This window comes from Jaculus jaculus, chromosome 1 (genome assembly GCF_020740685.1).
Source record: "Jaculus jaculus isolate mJacJac1 chromosome 1, mJacJac1.mat.Y.cur, whole genome shotgun sequence".
Lineage (NCBI taxonomy): Eukaryota > Metazoa > Chordata > Mammalia > Rodentia > Dipodidae > Jaculus > Jaculus jaculus.
Window position 1 is genome coordinate 243335274 of NC_059102.1, and position 15511 is coordinate 243350784.

Here is a 15511-nt window from a genome sequence, read left to right on the forward strand (position 1 = left end):
ATAAATGAAATGAGTATCTTATAAAAACAGACACAAGCTAGATGTGGTGGCACCCACCTCAAATCCCAGCATTGAAGGTCAGTGTCTCAAAATCAAAACAGAACAAAACAAAATACAACAAGGAGGGAGGGAAGGATGAAGGGAGGGAGGGAGGAAGAAACCTAAGAATTTGACCTTGCTCTCTCTGCTCTCCATGGGAGGATTAGAAGACACCTAGCCACAAGCTAGAAAAAGAAGCCTCACCAAAACTCTGCTGGCATCCTGCAGAACTGGAGAAATGGTGCGTGTTGTTTAAACCAACCAGTTCTGGTACTTTATTATAGTAGCCCAAGCTTACTCTTGCATTGCCATTTAGGACAAAAATTAGGAGAACCACTTTTAAAAAGTATTTGGCAAATTTGTTTAAACCTAAACATTCAAGCCAGACATGGTGGAGCATGCCAAATAAAATTTTTGTTAAATATTTTTTATTTTTTATTTTATTTTAATTTACTTATTTGAGACAAAAAGACAGATAGAGGGCTTGAGAGATGGTTTAGTGGTTAAGCACTTGCCTGTGAAGCCTAAGAACCCTGGTTTGAGGCTCGATTCCCCAGGACCCACGTTAGCCAGATGCACAATGGGGTGCACGCATCTGGAGTTTGTTTGCAGTGGCTGGAGGCCCTGGCGTGCCCTTTCTTTCTCTCTCTCTCTCTCTCTCTCTCTCTCTCTTTCTCTCTGCTTCTTTCTCTCTGTGTCACTCTCAAATAAGTAAACAAACAAACAAAATTTTTTTAAAGGCAGATAGAGACAGAGATAGAGAGACTGAGTGTGCCAGGGCCTCTAGCCACTACAAATGAACTCCAGACTCATACTCTACCTTGGGCATATGGCTTACGTGGGTCCTGGGGAATTGAACCTGGGTGCTATGGCTTTGCAGGCAAATGCCTTAACTGCTAAGCCATCTCTCCAGCTCCCAACTAAAATTTGAGATATGTCCACACAAAAATTTGAATGCAAACATGGGCATGGGGCCGCATACCTTTAATCCCAGCACTTGGGAGGCAGAGGCAGGAGGATCACTGTGAATTTGAGGCCACCCTAAGACTACATAGTAAACTCCAGGCCAGCCTGGGCTAAAGTGAAACCCTATCTTGAAAAACTGAAAAAAAAAAACTGAAATACAGGGCTGGGGAGATGGCTCAGCAGTTCAATGTGCTTGCAAAGCCTGACACCTCGGTTGATCCCCTAATATCCATGTAAAGCCAGATGTAAAAGTGGCACATGCAGTGGCAGGAGACCCTGATGCGCCCATACTCAATCTCTCTTTATCTCAAGTAAATTAAAATAAAAAGAACTTTAGCCAGGTGTGGGGGCACATGCCTTTAATCCCAGCACTTGGGAGGCTAAGATAGGAGGATTCCTATGAGTTTGAGGCCACCATGAGACTACATAGTGAATTATAGGTCAGCCTGGGCTAGAGCAAAATCCTGCATTGAAAAGCAAATTAAATAAATAAATAAGCCAAGGGGCCTGCAAAGCCAAAGGATCCAGGTTTGTTTCTCCAGGACCCATGTAAGCCAGATGCACAAGGAGGCACATGCATCTGGAGTTTGTTCACAGTGGCTGAAAGCCCTGGCATGCCCATTCTCTCTCTCTCTGTCTCTCCCTCTGCCTCTTTCTCTGTATCAAATAAATAAATAAATAAAATATATTTTTTTAAGTAGTCAAAAGAAAGACAAGGGGCTTGAGATATGGCTCAGCAGTTAAGGCACTTGCCTGCAAAGCCTAAAGACCCAGGTTCGATTCCCAGTACCCACGTAAATCCAGATGCAAAAAGTAGCACATGCATCTAGAGTCCATTTTCAGTGGCTAGAGGGTCTGGTGTGCCCTCTCTCTTTTCTTTTTTTTTTCCTCTCTTTCTCAAGTAAATAAATAAAAAAAAAAATGGGGGGCTGCTAGAGAGATGGCTTAGTGGTTAAGCACTTGCCTGTGACGCCTAAGGGCTCCAGTTTGGGACTGGATTCCCCAGGACCCACATTAGCCAGATGCATAAGGGGCACACACGTCTGGAGTTTGTTTTCAGTGGCTGGAGGCCCTGGTGCACCTCTCTTTCTCTGCCTCTTCCCCCCCCCTCTCTCTCTGTGTCACTCTCAAATAAATAAATAAATAAATAAATAAAAATAATTTTTTTTTTTTTAAAGTAAGTCAAGTGGAGCATGGTGGTGGTACACGCCTTTAATCCCAGCACTCAGGAGGCAGAGGTAGGAGGATCACTGTGAGTCTGAGGCTACCCCGAGACTACATAGTGAATTCCAGGTCAGAGCTTCAGTGAGACCCTACCTCAAAAAAACAGGAAAAAAAAAAAAAAGGAAGTCAGCCAAGTGTGGAGGTGCATGCCTTCATGGGAGGCAAAGTAAGAAGATCACTGTGAGTTTGAGGCCAGCCTGAGATTACATAATGAATTCCAGGTCAACCTGGATTACAGTGAGACCCTACCTCAGATAACCAAAAAAAAAAAAAAGAAGTAAATCAAAGGCACTAGATAAAAATAGGCTGAAAAGAATGAAAAAGTAACAAGCAACAACAAATATGAATGAAAACCTATTTTAAAAAAATTTAAGGGCTGGAGGGATGGCTCAGGAGTTAAGGCGTTTGCCTGCAAAGCCAAAGGACCCAGGTTCCATTCCCCAGGACTCATGTTAGCCAGATGCACAAGGGGGCGCACATGTCTGGGGTTCGTTTGCAGTGGCTGGAGGCCCTATTTCAAACAAAATGGAAGGAAAGTACCAACACCCAAAGTTGTCCTCTGACCTCCACATGTGCACCATGATATGTATGCCCACATTCACCCATAACAACATATACACATACACCCACATGCAATAATAAATGAATAAAAATAAGCCAGGCACAGTGGTGCATGCCTTTAATCCCAGCACTCGGGATGCAGAGGTAGGAGGATCATCGTGAGTTTGAGGCCAGCCTGAGACTACATAGTGAATTCCAGGTCAGCCCAGACTAGAGTGAGACCCTACCTCAAAAAAAAAAAAAAAAAAAAATTACAGTGCAACAGTGGCACATCTATCATGATGGAAACCAACTGCCCTCCAGTTGGACTGGAGGCCCACTCCATGGGAGGGAATATATCCCTTATACTGAAAACTTAAAACATGGATAGTCACAAGCCCTAGGGGTGTAACATCTGCTTATGTCTGGATAAATGTATATACTATGCTTATCAAACTGCCCAGTCAGCACTTCTCTTAATATTCATACCCTTATATTAATGCTACTCTCACTTTGGGTAGAGAATCTTCTTTTCAGATGGCAGTGACCTTGAGACGACTCAGATGGTATTACAGTGCTGGAAAGAAGTGACTGGAGTACTGAGTAAAATCTTGATCACACCTTCCAAGGATCAGGGTCTAATGCGGAAGAGGTGGCAGAAAGAATGTAAGAGCCAAACGAAGGGTAGGACTCCTTACAACGTACTCCCTCCAGACACAAAATGGCCTGGATATCCATGACCTCATAATGCCTGACACTACCTACACAAGACCATCATAAGAAGAGGAAAAGATCACGACATCAAAATAAAAGAGAGACTGAATGAGATGGGGAGGGGATATGATGGAGAATGGAATTTCAAAGGGGAAAGTGGGGGGAGGGAGGGTATTACCATGGGATATTTTTTATAATCATGGAAAATGTTAATAAAAATTGAGAAAAAATAAAATAAATAAACTCATTAAAAAATAATAGAATTTTGAAAATTTAAAAAAAAAAAACAAAAGTAAAAATAGTGTAAAAACCGGGCATGGTGGCACACTCCTTTAATCCCAGCACTCAGGAGGCAGAGGTAGGAGGATTGCCGTGAGTTCAAAGCTACCCTGAGACTACATAGTGAATTCCAGGTTTGCCTGGACTAGAGTGAGATCCTACCTTGAAAAACTAAAAAAAGGAAAGAAAATAGTGTAAAAAGAGAAGTTTCTTTCACATAAAAGAGAACAATAGGAACAATTTTAAACTATGTGTTAAATACATTTAGGAAAGTGGCTTAAAATAAAACTGATTTATTTAAAAGAGGATTTGGAGCTGGAGAGATGGTGTAGTGGTTAAGGCACTTGCCTGTGAAGCCTTAGGATTCTCCAGGTCCCATGTAAGCCAGATGTACATGGTGGCGCATGCACCTAGAGTTCGTTTGCAGTGGCTAGAGGCCCTGGCGCGCTCGTTCTCCCTCACTACCTCTCCCTCTCTCTGTCTCAAATAAATAAATAAAAATGTCTTTTAAAAGCAAAAGAAGAAGAAGAGGACTGAGAGTGTGGCTTCGCTGGTCTAGGGCTTGCCTGCTAGCTTATCCCCAGCACTGAATATATTGGGTGTGGTGGTGCATGCCTTAATACCAGTACTTGGGAGATGGAGGCAGGAGGCTTAAGAGTGGGTGCCCAGCTCTCAGCTCACCAAAATAACTGATGAAGTTCAGCTGGGGAGAGAAGTCATACTTATCACAGTCAGTATATACAGAATATTGTAGCATAAGGGAGTGAAGTGAAGGTATTCCATTACCAAGCCCAGAACTATCAGATCTCCCATAACCCACAGAGATAGTCACTTCTATAGAGGGCTTTAGAAAACCAACTGAAAGACTGTTCCATAAATACCAGACAGAAGTGACCCTGACCCTGAGAGAGGGAGCACTTCTGGAAAGAAAACACCCACAACAATGAGATCTAGGATGCTGTAAAAGCTACAGCCTGAGGAAGACACAAACTACACAGAAGCAAAACAAGAAGTGTGGTTTGAGAAGATGTGTTTGTCTTAAGGCAGTACAGGAACAGACTCTTTAACTGACCCAACATATCCGATAATGAGGCCACACGAATGATACTAATTCGGCACATGGGTGGCATGGTGTACTGGCAACAAGAAGACCGAAGTGAGGATGACTAATCTATAGACAGAACCCCAGGGACCAAATCACCAGTCACCATGACAACCCAAGTAGGTGGAGGGAAATACAAACACTGACCAGACATCAGGGTGACAAAATTCCTTCAGGTAGACAGACCCTGGGGTCGGAAAAAATAAATAAATAAATAAATAAATAAATAAAGACTTGATTCATGGAGGGAGGTGGCCAAGAATGAAAGCGAGTTGGCCAAAGTTGACCTCCGAGCAAGAGGTCTCTGCGGTGACACCAAGATACCCTCCGTGGGGCGGATCGCGGGGTCACAGGCTGGTCCGTAGCACGCTCGGACGCCTTACAAGACGCGAGCGGCGCTCACCTGGTGCAGGGCTGTCAAGCCGTCCACGTTGACCGTGTTGATGTCCGCACCTCTTGCCAGAAGCTTTCTCACCTCGTCCGTGTCCCCGCTGGAGCAGGCGGCCAGGAAGACCGCGCCGTCCTCGAAGCGGACCCTGGGGCTCCCGCGCCTGGTCTGCGCCTGCCGCCCCGCGCCCCGCCGCTCCGCGGGCTCCAGCTCGGTCGGCGAGCCCCGCCAGCGCCGCAGCTGCTCCGCCCGCCGCGCTCGCGCCGACTCGGCCCGCTTCCCTCCCAGGTGCCCCAGCTCCGCCATGGCTCAAGCCCCGACAGCTGCCGCACAGACTAACCACCAGAATGCCGGCACGGCTAGTGTTGCGGGTACCGCCTCCTTCGCAGAGCTTTCAGTCGGGAGCAGAAGGCGGAGGCCCCCGCGCCGCCATCTTTACTCCTCCTGCTTCTAGCGCCGCCTGCATGCTCCTTTAGCTTCAGCACGCAGGCGCTGCCCAAGCCTCGGGGCATCGTGGGACTTGTAGTGAAAGTCCTGCCCGACGGATGCTTTCACTTGCCTTTGGAGAACTACATATCCCTAGATGCATCGGGAAAAAAATACAAGGAGCCGAGACTCCCTCCTTCGTCGCCGAATCTAGCGGGGTCACCTTTGCCCTGAAGCGGCTAGTTGTCTCCTGGATCGTCGTCAGCCTCTTTCTCTGGGCATTTTGGGAGTCGTAGTTTGTTGTAATGACTAATAACTAATCTTAGCCACCTAATTATCACTTCACACTTTTGGAGTGGAAAAGCAGCACTTACTGCTATTTTCTAGTGTGGAGATATTAAATGTATAGTACACGAAAGACTAGAATCTAATTCTTGGTTTTAAATAGAGGTTTTTTTTTTAAGTTTTTATTTATTTATTTGACAGAGAAAGAGCGGGGGGGGGGGGAGAGAGAGAGAGAATGGGCGCTCTGGGGCCTCCAGCCACTGCAAACGAAATTGACATGTATTAATTGCAGTGATGTGAATGTGAGTAGGTAAAAGCATATATGTGTATACATATATTTTTACATATATATGAGATATATCACATAAAATGACATGTATATATCAAATATAATTACATTATTTTTCGTTTTTATTTATTTATTGGAAAGAGAGGGAGAATGGGGGCACCAGGGGCTTTAGCCACTGCAAACGAACTCCACACACAGGTACCACCATGTGCATTTGGCTTATGTGGGTTCGGGGGAATTGTACCTGGGTCCTTATGCTTCATAGGCAAGTGTCTTCATTGCTAAGCCATCTTTCCAGCCCAGATTATTACAGGTTTTCCATACTTTCAAACATTAACACTTATTCCAAGTCCTAAAAAGGATGCATTCCAAGTTCAGTAGGAACACCTTAAGCTCTGAAATTCACATCTATAGACTAGCTGATTTTTATAAGCCTCTTGTGTACGAAGGGAGTAATAATACTTCATAGACTAGTTGCAAATCAAATGTCAATAAGATAGTAGTTTTCCTTCTTTCTCCCTTCTCTTCCTCTATTCTTTGTCCCCCTAGATTTTTTTTTTTTTCAAAGCCACAGAAAGCTATTAGGGAAAATCCTAAACTCCTAAGGCAACACATGAGATACTTTCATACTCAACATGAACTTGGTTCTATTCCAGAACCAAAAGAAAAGAAAAGGGGTGGGGCGGGGGGAACTCGCTTCTCTGATTGATTTAATAACTACACCCTTTAGGATTTTAGCCTTGAACAAAATACAATTAAATGTATTATCCATTATGAAGAGAACATATACAGTATTAGGTTCCTTAGTCTTTCCTGTGTGTTTGAAATTTTTCAACAAAACATGTGAAAATGAGGGCTGGAGAGATGGCTTAGTGGTTAAGGCACTTGCTGGCAAAGGCAAAGGAACTAGGTTTGAAGCTAGATGCAGAAGGAGGTGGATGCATCTGGAGTTTGTTTGCAATGGCTAGAGGCCCTAGTGTGCCCATTCTCTCTATCTGCCTCTCTTTCTCTCTCAAATAAATATAAATAAATATTTTTTTTTATTAATTAGCTTTGTATTCATCAAATACAGTCAGTTTGGTACCATTATTAGGCTCATCCATGACCTACCCCCTCCCCATGACCCCTCCTTGTTGAGGTATATGGGTCATGCATTGTGGAATTAGCCCACAGTTATGGGTAAGATTAAATAAATATTTTTAAGTGTGAAAATAAGCCTGACATAGTGGCACACACCTTTAGTCTCAGCACTTGGGAGACTGAGGTAGAAGGATCACCATGAATTTGAAGCCTTCCTGAGGCTAGAGAGTTCAAGTTTAGGCTGAGCTAGAGTGAGATCCTGCCTTGAAAAACAAAATGAAGGGCTGGAGAGATTGTTCAGTGATTAAGACACTTGCCTGTAAGGCTTAATGACCCAAGTTCCAATTCCCCAGTACCCACAAAAAGCTGGATGCACAAAGTGGCACATGCATCTAGAGTTCATTTGCACTAGTGTGCCCATTCTCTCTCTCTCTCTTTCTCCTTGCAAATAAATAATAAAAATAGTTTTAAATGTAGCCAAGTATGGTGGCTCACACCTTTAATCCCAGCACTCGGGAGGAAGAGGCAGGAGGTTCACCATGAGTTCAAGACCACCCTGAGACTACATAGTGAATTCCAGGCCAGCCTGAGTAAGAATGAGACCCTAACTCGAAAAAAAAAAAAAGATATATATAGATATAGATATAGATATAGATATAGATATAGATATAGATATGCACATACACACATATATATGTGCGTGTGTGTATTATATATATACATTTTTATGTGCATATATATCTTTAATATAAACATATAAAGGCAAAGCCTGATGGACTGGGCTCCATTCCCCAATACCCATGTAAAGCCAAACTGGAACAAACTGGAATTTGTTTCCATTGGCACAGACCCATTCTCTCTTTGCTCTGTGTGTGTGTGTGTGTGTGTGTGTGTGTGTGTGTCTCCTGTGTTAATGTATCTTCAAAATATCCTCTTCTTTATTTTCAGATAAAGCATTATGGTACAATCATACTCAGAGATATCTCTGTCATTTTAATCTTTTACATATGTGTTCCATGACAAGCATGCACAACACGTCTGTTTTGTAAGAAAAATTCTAACCCTAGCTGAGCATGCTTACAATTGATCCACCCTTTTATGAATATGCATAGGTGTCCTAAGTAAAAGCCCCATGATTCCTTTGCTTTCCCAAGAGTATTACTCTGGAGATGACACCCATACTCTGTGGTAGTTGGAATGAATGTTGCCCATAGGTTCAGGTGTTCTATTAAAGCTTGTAAATTGGGTCTCCAGCTACCTAGTGGGTGGAGGTGTCACTGGGGCCAGATTCTGGGGTCCAACCCAAAGGTGTGTTTGGGACAGATCTGAATTCCAGCCCAAAGATACACAGAGAGGGCCTGAGGAAATGGCTTAGTGATTAAGGCACTTGCCTACAAAGCCAAAGGACCTAAGTTTGGTTCCCCAGTATCCACATAAGCCAGGTGCACAAGGTGGCACATGTGTCTGGAGTTTGTTTGCAGTGGCTGGAGGCTCTGACATGACCATTCAGTCTTGATGGTGTGAAGCCCTGTCTCAATAAAGCAAAAATGGGGGAAAAAAAAGCCTTTCTGAGATTTTATTGGTAAATTGTCAACATGGGACCTCTTCTTATTCCAGCTCAGTCTCGTATTGTCAAGTAAAATTGCCCATATGTTCCCAGATAGAACTTAGAACAGAAGAGAAATTTATATCAAAGCCAGAAATGGTGGCACACACTTTTTATTCCAACACTCAGGAAGTAGAGGTAGGAGGATCATTGAGTTTAAGGGCACTCTGGGGCTACAGAGTGAGTTCCAGGTCAGCTTGGAATAGAGTAAGATCCTACCTTGAAAAATGAAAAAGAAAAAATTAGCAAAAAGCTGAGGACATGCCTTGACAGTTAAAGGTCTTTGTGTGCAAAGGACCTACTGACCCAGGTTCGATCCCCCAGCACCCACATAAAGCCAGAATCAAATAGTGACACAGGCATTGGGCATGTGTTTGCAGTGTCAAAAGTCCTCCAAACACACACACACACACACACACACACACACACACACACACACAGAGTATTTTTTAAAATAATTTTAAAGACATTTTATTTATTTACTTATTTGAGAGAGAAAGTACACATGGCAGAGAGACAGAGAGAGAATGGGCCCACCAGGGCCTCCAGCCATGGCAAAGGAACTCCAGACACCTATGGCACCTTGTGCATCTGGGGAATCAAAGATGGGCCCCTTGGCTTTGCAGGCAAGTGCCTTAACAGCTAAGCCATCTCCCTAGGCCCAAATAGTAATTTTTTTTTAATCAGGAAACATTAGCCATAAGCTTAACTCTTATCATCACTTTAATACTATGGACCTGGCAAATGACAACCTCTCAACTTTATATTTGATTACATAGTGGTCTTGTTAAGAATTTTAAAAGTGGGGCTAGAGAGATGGCTTAGCAGTTAAGGTGCTTGTCTGTATAGCCTAAAGACCCAGGTTTGATTCCTCACTACCCACATAAAGCCAGATGCACAAGGTGGCACATACATCTGGAGTTTGTTTGCAGTGGCTAGAGGCCCTGGTATGCCCATATATATATATATATATATATATATATATATATATATATATATATATATATATATATATATATATATAAAATACATATATATATATAAAATCCAAGTTGATGCCTGGGGAGATGGCTCAACAGGTAAAAGTGTTTGCTGCCTAAGCATAAGGACCTAACTTTGATCCCCAGGATACACATAAAAAGCCAATCGTGGGCTGGACAGATGGCTTAGCAGCTAAGTGCTTGCCTGTGAAGCCTAAGGACTCCGGTTCAAGGCTCGATTCCCCAGGACCACATTAGTCAGATGCACAAGGGGGCCCACGCATCTGGAGTTCGTTTGCAGTGGCTGAAGGCCCTGGTGTGCCCATTCTCCCTCTGCATCTGCCTCTTTCTCTCTGTCTGTCACACTCAGAAAAATAAATGGACATTAAAAAGCCAATCGTGGGGCTGGAGAGATGGCTTAGCGGTAAAGCACTTGTCTGTGTAGCCTAAGGACCCCGGTTCAAGGCTCAATTCCCCAGGACCCAGTTAGTCAGATGCACAAGGGGGCTCACAAGTCTGGAGTTCGTTTGCAGTGACTGGAGGCCATGGCGCACCCATTCCCCCTCTCTCTCTCTCTCTCTCTCTCTCTCTCTCTCTCTCCATCTTTCTCTGTCACTCTCAAAAAAAAAGCCAGTTGTGGCTGTACATGCTTGTACCCCCAGTGCTAAGAGGGGCGAAGACAGGAGGATTGGTGGGGTCTCCTTGTTCAGCCAGTCTAACTGGAAAAATTTCTACATTGATTGGGCATGGAGGCTCACCCCATTAATTCTAGCACTGAGGTAGAAGGATTACTATGAATTTGAAACCAGCCTAGAAAACCAGCTAGAGTGAGTTCCAGATCAGCCTAAAATAGAGTGAAGTGCTGCCTAAAAAAAAATCTAAATTGATGAATTTATTATTTAGTTAAAAAAATTAAAAATGACATCTGTAGAGTGTTGTGACGATCTTTCATTCTGGCTTGTATGCCTATCAGTTATACCACTTAACATACCTCCCTCTAGTGGTCAACTGGAAATTACACATTTAGCACGCAGCTATCCTCTGCCTTTCTTCTGCTTTATTTGTTTTCTTTTACTTTAATTTTTTTTTTTTTTTTTTTTTTTTTGTGGTAGGATCTCATGCTAGTCCTGGCTGACTTGGCACTCATTCGATAGTCCTAGGCTGGCCTGGAACTCACAGCAATCTTCCTACCTCTGCCTCTGCAGTATTGGGATTAAAGGTGTGCGCTCTCTCCCTGGCATCTTCTGTTTCTTGGTGTTTGTTTGTTTGTTTGTTTGTTTCTTTGTTTTGTGTGTGTGTGTGTGTTTTCCTTTTCATCCCTTTTTTCAAACCGTAGGTCCTTTTTTCCCCCCAAATTCATGCTTTTTGCTTTTTCTGTTTTATATTTTATTTGCAAGTGTGTGCGTGTGGGGGGTGGGGGGCATATACCAGGTTCTTGCCACTGTGATAGAATGCGGGAAGGATACACCATTTTGGTTTCACCCAGCTTTAGGTAGGTGCTGGGAACTGAACCTGGGACACAGACTTTGTAGCAAGCATCTTTAACTGCTGAGCTGTCACCCCAGCCCAGTTTCTGCCTTTTCTTTGTTTTCTTTCTTTCTTTCCTTCCTTCCTTCTTTCTTTCTTCTTTCCTTCCTTCCTTTCTTTTTTCTTTGAGCTAAGGTCTCACTCTAGCCTAGGCTGACCAGGAACTCTGTGGTTTCAAACTGGCCTTGAACTCAGCAATCCTCCTAGGTCTGCCTCCCTAGTGCTGGAATTAAAGATGTGAGCCACTACACCCAGCTCTGTTTCTGCCTTTTTCAAAAGGCATTTAAAATTTTATTTCTCAGAGAACTAGCCAAAGACATAATCAGTTTCAGTTCTGAAGATGGAATTAGTTGAGCTGCAGTTACAGTTTGTGTAGGAAGCAAACTTAGCTGAGCATAGTGGTGAACACCTTTAATCCTAGCACTTGGGAGCCAAAAAAGAAAAAAGAAAGAAAGAAAGAAAATTGAAAAGAGCATTGAAGGGATTAAATGCCAGAAAATGTCAATAGTAAAATGAGACACAACTCCAAAGTAATAACAGAAGACACCTTATTGCAATAAGTAAATGCTAAAAATAAATGTACAATCTCAACAGCCAACTGAAAATTAGATTGGCCAATTCATAAGCTAGTTAGTTCAGTCCTGAAGCTAAAGTGGGGAACCCCAGAGTCGAATCGTGGGCAGAGTCCTAGTGAATGTGTGAGTCTGTGTGTGTGTGTTTTATGTGTGTGGCATATATGTGTGGGTGGCTGCATGCGAGTGTGGAGGCCTGAGGTAGATATTAAGTGTCTCCCTCAACTGCTATTTCACTTGATTTATTTGAGACAGGCTCTCTCATTAAATCTGGAACTCATTCATTCAGCTAGACTAGCTGACCAGAAAGCCCCAGGGATTCTCCTATCTCTGCTTCCCCAGCACTGGGATTACAGGACTGGTTGCCATGACTGCTTTCACATGGGTGCTGGCATCTTAACTTAGGTCCTTCAAGATCTTTTTGTTGTTGATGTTGTTGTTTTGTTTTTAGGTTGGGTCTCAGTCTAGCTCAGGCTGACCTGGAATTCACTATGTAGTCTCAGGGTAGCCTTGAACTCTCAGCTATTCTCCTATTCTCTCTCTCTGCCTGATTTCTCTTTCTCTCCTTGCAAATACACACATACACATACATACACACACACACACACACACACACACACACACACACACACACACATATGTGTGTGTGTATAATTTAAAAAGTAGAAATTACTGTTGTAGTCAAAATTATATTGGCTTATAAGATTAGAAAGGGTGTGATAGTTGCTTCTATGCCACGGCTGCTCTGAAGGTGCACAATAAGCTAACAGCAGTGACAAATGAGGAATGGAGGCTGGATGATTTTTTTGGTCCCACCCGCAGATTCCCCATGGTCTAATTCTTTGATTCTCAAAACTGAGCCCTCCCCCCTTTTTTTTTCTGAGGTAGGGTCTCATTCTGGTCCAGGCTAACCTGGAATTCACTCTGTATTCTCAGGGTAGTCTCGAACTCACAACGATCACCCTACCTCTGCCTCCTGAGTGCTGAGATTAAAGGCGTGTGCCACCACACCTGGCTCAAAACTGAGCCATTCTTTTGGGGAGCATTCCATTGGCAGAGGCAGCTCTGGGAAGTCAGGGTTAGTTTAGCTATAAACAGGTACTTCCTTGTCATAAACTAACACCCTTTTAGAGTTGGAAGACAGCTAAATCATTTGTTCCAGGGCCGGGGATGTGACAGTGACAGAAAGCTGCCTTAGTAAATGGGAAGCTCTGGGTTTGATTTTTCAACACAATGGGTGCAAGGTCATTAATACCAAATTTCCATGTAATGCAAAGACTCCTAACAAGTTACCTAACTTCCACTTAAACATTTTTGCTCGGTTCTTCAGAATTCTAATGGATAGAATACTTTGTGAAGCTGAATTTTAACTTTAGATTTTTCTTTCTTTCTTTCCTTCTTTCTTTCTTTCCTTCCCTCTCCCTTCTCTCTCTCTCTCTCTCTCTCTCTTTCTTTCTTTCTTTTTTCCTGAAATGAGCTATTTTATAGGCATGGGCCACAACACCCAGGTGGCCTCAAACTCACAATGATCCTCTTACCTCTGCCTCCCAAGTGCTGGGATTAAAGGTGTGTGCCACCATGCCCATCTCCTAGTCTTTTTCTTTTATTGTTTAAAATATTTTATTTTTCTTTCTTTATTTATTTGACAAAGAAAGAGGGAGAGAGAGTGAGAGAATGGGCATGCCAGGGTCTCCAGCTACTACAAATGAACTCCAAATGCGTGTGCCCCCTTGTGCATCTGGCTAACGTAGGTCCTGGGGAGTCGAACCTGGGTCCTTTGGCTTTGTAAGCAAATGCCTTAACTGCTAAGCAATCCCCCCATGCTCTTTCCTCTTCTTTTCAATATTCTATTTATTTATTTGAGAGAGAGAAGGAGAGGGGGAGGGAGAGAGGGAAAATGGGCACATCAGGGCCAATAGCCACAGCAACAAACTCCTGATGCTTGTGCCACCTTGGGCATCTGGCTTTATGTGGGTACTGGGGAATCAAACTTGGGACCTTAGGCTTTGCAGGCAAGTGCCATAACCACTGAGCCATTTCTGCAACACTTTTTAAAAAATACATTTATTTATTTGAGAGAGTGAGTATGGGCATGCCAGGGCCTCCTGCCACTGCAAATGAACTCTAGACCCATGCCACTTTGTGCATCTGACTTTATGTGAATACTGGAGAATTGAGCCTGGGACTTCAGGCTTTGCAAGCAAGCACCTTTAACTGCTGAGCCATCTCTCCAGCTCTAAAGTATGAATCCTGAAGGTCTTTATTTTTTGAGAAAATTTTGTTAATCTATTAAACATATTATAGAAAACAACTAATAAAGTTACCCCATAGCACAAATGTGTTAGTTCATGAATAAGTGAATGATTCAGTGAAAAGCAAGATTGTTGCTAACTATTTTTGAGAGAGAAAAAGGCAGACAGAGAGGAGAGGGAGAATGGGCACACCAGGGCCTCCAGCCACTGCAAAAGAACTCCAGATGCATGCGGCACCTTGTGTATCTGGCTTATGTGGATACTGGGGCATCAAACCCAGGTCCTTAGGCTTGGCAGGCAAGTGCCTTAACAGATAAGCCATCTTTCCAGCCCTGTTGCTAACTTAAAAAAAAAAAAATTATGTTTTATTTATTCATTTGAGAGAGAGAACGGGCACACCAGGGCCTCCAACCACTGGAAATGAACTTCAGATGCATGTGCCACCTTGTGTATCTAGCTTACATGGGTAGGTACTGGGGAATCAAACCTGGGTCCTTAGGCTTCACAGGCAAGGGCCTTAACCACTAAGCAATCTCTCCAGCACCCTAACTTTTAAAATATCATTTATTCATTTGACAGAGAAAGAGGGACACACACACACACACACACACACACACACACACACACACGCACGCGCACACACACACACGGAGAGAGATACAGAGAGAGAATGGGGAGCGAGGACCTCCAGCCACTGTAAACGAACTCCAGATGCGTGCGCCCCCTTGTGCATCTATCTGGCTGACGTGGATCCTGGGGGAACTGAACCTGGGTCCTTTTGGCTTTGCAGGCAAATGCCTTAACCGCTAAGCCATCCAGTCCTCTGTTGCTAACTTTTAACTTGCATCTATTCATTCTAGATGAAGAAGTAAAGCATCCTCTGTCAAAAATACTTAAAGCCTGGATGTTTAAGTGCACGCCAATAATCCTAACACTTGGGCAGAAGGATTGCGGTGAGTTCGAGGCCACCTTGGGCTAAACATGGCACATAGCAATACCCTGTTTCAAAAGAAAGTAAATGAAAAAAAACCTTCCAGTAAGTAAAAGTAGTGCCCTCGCTTAGCGCACGGAGAACGCCTGAGAGCCCAGGAAGCCCTAGGGGCCGGCGCGCGGGCTAATTTGAATGCAGCGTAAGCGGAAGCACGCTCGGAGCTCGGGCCAATAGGCAGGCGCGCTCCTCCCTCCGGATCGCTGAGGACCAATCACAGACCTCGCAGGGGTGGAGGCGGAGCCACGTCAACC

The 15511-nt window shown here is 43.7% G+C and overlaps 1 protein-coding gene across 7 annotated transcripts in view; it reads right to left on the reverse strand.

Annotated features, from left to right (window-relative positions):
* The window catches only part of Ppp1r12b (protein phosphatase 1 regulatory subunit 12B), a 262444-nt gene extending 256744 nt beyond the window's left edge, over window positions 1-5700 (reverse strand). For all 7 annotated transcript variants that reach the window (XM_045142101.1, XM_045142099.1, XM_004670705.2 and 4 more), the window contains exon 1: window positions 5268-5700. In XM_045142101.1, the coding sequence (XP_044998036.1) occupies window positions 5268-5558 (291 nt within the window). In that variant the 5' untranslated portion in view covers window positions 5559-5700. The remainder of the gene's footprint in view (window positions 1-5267) is intronic.
* Window positions 5701-15511: the final 9811 nt, after the last annotated feature.